The 5,179-nt window shown below is 49.6% G+C and overlaps 1 protein-coding gene across 1 annotated transcript; it reads left to right on the top strand.

The window, feature by feature from the left end:
• Positions 1–2,571: 2,571 nt before the first annotated feature.
• Positions 2,572–4,030, top strand: LOC124658189 (putrescine hydroxycinnamoyltransferase-like). The gene has a single exon (XM_047196600.1). It carries the CDS (start codon positions 2,629–2,631, stop codon positions 3,943–3,945), a length of 1,317 nt encoding a protein of 438 aa, XP_047052556.1. The 5' UTR covers positions 2,572–2,628; the 3' UTR covers positions 3,946–4,030.
• Positions 4,031–5,179: the final 1,149 nt, after the last annotated feature.

Raw genomic sequence — 5,179 nt, forward strand, 5'->3', positions numbered from 1 at the left:
GGATGTAGTCGCAAACGTAGAATCCACATAAATTAGTCCCTTGTGTCCGCCTCAACCACTTTACGACAATAGAATTCAATCAAATAATAGTCAAGCATGATAATGGTATTGAAACTAGAATTAACGAGATGTGTGGACTTAGTACTACTTACATGCTTCCGTGTAAAACACAGCTTCGGTTTCCATTGACCGACAACCGCCTTGGTGAACCGTTTCCAAACCTAGCCCGGCAAAGAAAATGAATAAAGGAGTTATTAATTACTTAATTTGAGGAAATGAACGAAAGAGGCCGATATAGTGCGATAATGTTTGAAATTACCTCTGGAGCATAAAAATGATGCTCTCGTACCCCTTAGGGTCTTTGTCTAATGGAACCATCACATCAACTATTCCATCGTCAACTTGATTGCTTAGCAAAATCTAGTGGAAGATGTGCATGTTTATATACGCATGCATGCATAACTCATCAATTACACTAAACATCGTGTAAGTAAAATAGAATGTGTACAGGATAGTAGCACTCACGAAAAGTTGTACGGAAATAGTATTTCCGGACATTCATTTTGTTCAATTAAAAATCTTAGCAAGTTAGCCTCTGTGTCCTCTGCGTTGTTTTGTACCGTAAGCTATTGAACGGTATTTGGGTCAATGAATCCATTGTCATAGATTATCCATCTTTTGCATTCTTGAATCTTCATTCAGCGTACAAAAAAATATAGTGAAGACAATTGCAGCAATGAATGAGCTGAGCTAGAGATTTAATTACAGAAATAAATCACTTTGAGACAATAGCAACTGACGAGATATTTTTTGAAGGTGTCTTGATTATATAACTGAAAAAATTCTCCAAGCATAATACATATCGCGTCCTTACGAAAGTAATGTTCTTCTTTAACTTCTTTACGAAAAATGTTTTTCAAGCATAATACATATCTTGTCCCGTGCGACATCCTAGGCATCGGAACCGGGACTAATGCTCACATTAGTCATAGTTCCAAACGTGGCTGGAACTAATGCTTCGGGCAGCTTCGAACAAAAGATATGTTTTATACTAATATGTGATATCATATATCCCCCCCCTTTTTTTCTCTCGGCAGCTTTGTAGGTCCAACAATTTTTTCTGTTTTCTTATTCTTAATATTCTTATTCTTTGCAACGAATTGATGGTATCTTTTTATTGGAATCGTCATCATTCTGCACCGAGAATCTACATTTCTAGGTTATGCAACTAAAAAATCTGTAAATAGAAAATGACAAGACACTGAAATTTCATACCAAAGCAATCAACCACTCTACAACAATGGCCATCAAACTGATGTTAATAAAGTGCCCCTACGTTACCAAACAATGTCACAAGTAAATCATAGTTTGCCGGGAATCAATTACGCCTCACGAGTTTCTACAATGCAAATATATATATAAAATGGAGGCTCTCCATCAATTTGCTCTAGAACTTGTTGAATAGGTTCTAATGGATTCCCGTGTTTCACCAACAAATTAGTTGTAAGATCAATGAAAGGTAAAACTATATTGAAGTACGGAAGCTCCGAACATCGCTATCCGGAACTATTCCGCATATACGGCTGTCTCGTTCAACCCGTATTATCATATTAGCTTGCCCGGTAAAAATAGTGTTGTATTAGAGTGTTTGACATGGCAAACAAGAGAATCAAAATGTGGTTGAATGGTTATGAGAGCAATGGCATCCCAACTCACCAGAGTTTGAACTTTAGTTTGACAGTTTGGTCTCATAAATTTGGAAAAAAAAAATCAGTGGCAGGTGATATTTCTATCAATAGCCATCTGTCGGATCAGTTTGTTGGATTTAATCTCTTGGAGGTGCTCGTATAGCTAGGATATGCATGCATACGTTTATCGAAGGGCCATTTATATAAAATATAATCGAAGGGCCCATGCATACGTTTATAGTTGGGGTGTCTCAGTGTCTGGGTCGATCTACTGTTTTTCGTAAAAAAAAGAAAAAGAATAAAGACTGGGCAAACACTTACTGCACGTACGTATGCATGTGCGTCATGCACACTGGTAAATGTTGGCTTGTTCTAGCTGTAGAAAACGTCAATGTATATAGGTAAAGCTGGCAATGTATTATATGTAATTATGACAGTAGCATAGATGTACACAGGACAACGTATTGTCATACTCTTCGCAGTAGTTTACAATAACAAGTGAGGTCGATTCGGGAGAAAAAAAAAAGTGAGATCGTGTACACGGCGAGAGGGAGCGTGTCAAAATGTGTTAGTCCGTGACCGAGCCACGGACATTGCCGTGTCAAGCTCAAGCATCCGCGCAAGAATATTACACGTCGCTCTGAACATCTACATGCCATGCATGATTAAGCCAAGATCAAGCAGCAACAGAGATTATGCGTCGACCACATCTATCCATATTACTATATTAGTATCTCATTAGCATGATCACTTCACTGCCACCTACCCCCGTTCCCGCTGCTTATTTATACCCCCGCGCAAGATCGTCCTCACTCCTCACCAGCAACAGGAACACTCTTCATCGATTCATCTTCCTCGCTCGCCGGCAATATTACAACTCGATCATACGTGCGCTGCAGGTAGATCCTAGTTCCTACAGACGATCGAGTAGTTGGACGCCATGGAGGTGAAGGTGGTGAGCTCGAGGCTTGTGAAGCCGCGGTACCCCGAGGGCGTAGCGCGGCCTGACACGACGGAGCACGTTCCGTCCTCCGTCTTTGACAGGCTCACGTACCACATCCAGATGGCCATCATCTACGCCTTCGCGGCGCCGGCGCCCTCCACGGCTGATATCGAGCGCGGCCTCGCCGACGTCCTGGCCGTCTACCGCCTCTTCGCTGGCCAGGTCGGCGCTTGCCCGGATGGATCGCCTGGTGTCCTGCTCAACGACCACGGGGCGCGGCTCGTGGAGGCGCACGTGGATGGGGCCACCCTCGCCGACGTCGCGCCGACCAAGCCCACGCCGGAGATCCTGAAGCTGCACCCGGACCTCGAGGGGGTGATCGAGGAGGTGGTGCAGGTGCAGCTCACGCGGTTCGCCTGCGGGTCCCTTGCCGTTGGGTTCACGGCCAACCACGCCGTCGCCGACGGCCACGCCACCAGCGACTTCCTCGTCGCATGGGGCCGCGCTGCGCGCGAGCTTGATGCCCGCGTCGGCCAGTCCTTGTCGCCGCCACACAACCACCCCGACCTCTTCCGGCCGCGCGACCCGCCGGTCATTGAGTTCGAGCACCGTGGCGCGGAGTATGAACGTCCAGCACCAGCCAACTCCAGCCATGAGCGCCACGGTGCTGATAGCGTGGTCATCCACAAGGCGCACTTCACCAAGGACTTCATCGCCCGGCTGCGCGCCAAGGCGTCGGCAGGGAGGGGCCGGCCGTTTAGCCGGTTCGAGACGACCCTGGCCCACCTCTGGCGCACCATGGCGCGCGCGCGGGGCCTCGGACCCCACGAGACCTCCACCATCCGAATCTCGGTCGACGGGCGGCGCCGCCTGGCCACCCCGCCAGACTACTTCGGAAACCTCGTCCTCTGGGCGTTCCCGCGCGCCACGGCCGGTGACCTCCTAAACCGGCCGCTGAAGCACGCTGCGCAGGCGATCCACGACGCGGTGGCACGGGTGGACGGCGCATACTTCCAGTCCCTCGTAGATTTCGTGAGCTCCGGTGCCGTGGAGCGGGAGGGGCTGGAGAAGACGGCGGTGCTGCACGACGTGCTCTGCCCGGACATGGAGGTGGACAGCTGGCTGACGTTCCCGTTCTACGAGCTGGACTTCGGCACGGGCAGCCCGAGCTACTTCATGCCGACCTACTTCCCCACGGAAGGGATGCTCTTCCTTGCGCCGTCCTACATCGGTGACGGCAGCGTCCATGCCTTTGTCCCAGTCTTCGAGCACAATCTTCAGGCCTTCAAAGAATGCTGCTATTCCGCGGAGTAGGAGCAGGCCATGGCTATGAACCAGAGATCGTTTTTTTTTTCCTTCTTGTTCAGAATTGTGTAGTGCTATACCTCGTCATGTACTGTACAAATAACATGAATAACATGAATTTTCTGATCAATAGTTTTCATTGTATGCGGATACACCTTAGAGGTCGTTTGGTATCCATCATTTGGGCTTGAAATCCTGGAATTCATTTTAAAATTTCATAGGTGGGTTGTTTGGTTGCCACAGAATTAGGCCATCATTTCATTTAGGAAATCGAGCAAAAGTATGCCATGTGTAAACACAATTCGAAGCTGAAACCTGTCATTCATGTTTCTCCACCATGGAAGCCATTTACAAATTTAATATTAAATTCTACTGTCATTTACAATTCCCGTGGCACCAAACAAGTTTCCATTTCTAGAATTACAATGTAAATAAAATGAATACATGTATTCATTTCAAAATGCTACAAATGAAATGAAAGCCTGGCTTCCAAACGACTTCTTAGGGCATCTCCAAGGGGCAGACGCATTTTGGACGTTCGAAATGTCCGTTTGCGTCAGCCCGCGGACGCCATGCGACCCAGGGCGACCGTTTGCGTCGGGTACCTCCAGCGGTGCGGACGCATTTTTTTAGCGGAGACATCGTCAAGGTCGTTAATGGCGTTTTACGTCCCGTCGTGGACTGCCGCCGGTGATTAACTGTTCCCGCGCGACGACGGCCGTTCCCGCGTGTGCCCAATACATTGGCAAGTTTCGTCGGCGATTTGCGCGCGAGGGAAACGACCTACGCGTCAAAGCCGTTTCCCGCCATGTCGTGGCTATATATGTTGGACACCGGCGAGGGTGATGGGCACACCTCAAGCTAAACCCTAACATCCATCCATGGCCGAGCACAACCTTAGCTGGGATCAGGTAGTTCAGATGTGCCGTCACGCCAACCCGGAGGAGGACGAGGAGCTAGTCGCCACCGCCGTTCAGGACGACCAGCTGGACCTGGAGGCGGCGGCGGCTGCGGCGGAGGTTGCGGAGGCGGCAGAGCGCGCGGAATGGCGCCTCGCATCGACCAGGGCGGAAATCGCCGATGGCAGGGCCGAGCTCGCCGACGCCAGGGCGGCGCTCGCGGAGGCGCGGGCAATGATGGCGGCCCCTCCGACTGCCCCACCAGCGGACGCCATCATCCAGGACATCGTCGACGAGGACGACACCGTACCCGGCCGCTTCGAGTGCGCCGGCGAACAGCGGAT

This window comes from Lolium rigidum, chromosome 5 (genome assembly GCF_022539505.1).
Source record: "Lolium rigidum isolate FL_2022 chromosome 5, APGP_CSIRO_Lrig_0.1, whole genome shotgun sequence".
NCBI lineage: Eukaryota > Viridiplantae > Streptophyta > Magnoliopsida > Poales > Poaceae > Lolium > Lolium rigidum.

What these genes read in the sequence shown, in the direction of transcription:
- LOC124658189 (XM_047196600.1), top strand. Translation starts at nt 2,629, where the DNA reads ATGGAGGTGAAGGTGGTGAGCTCGAGGCTTGTGAAGCCGCGGTACCCC.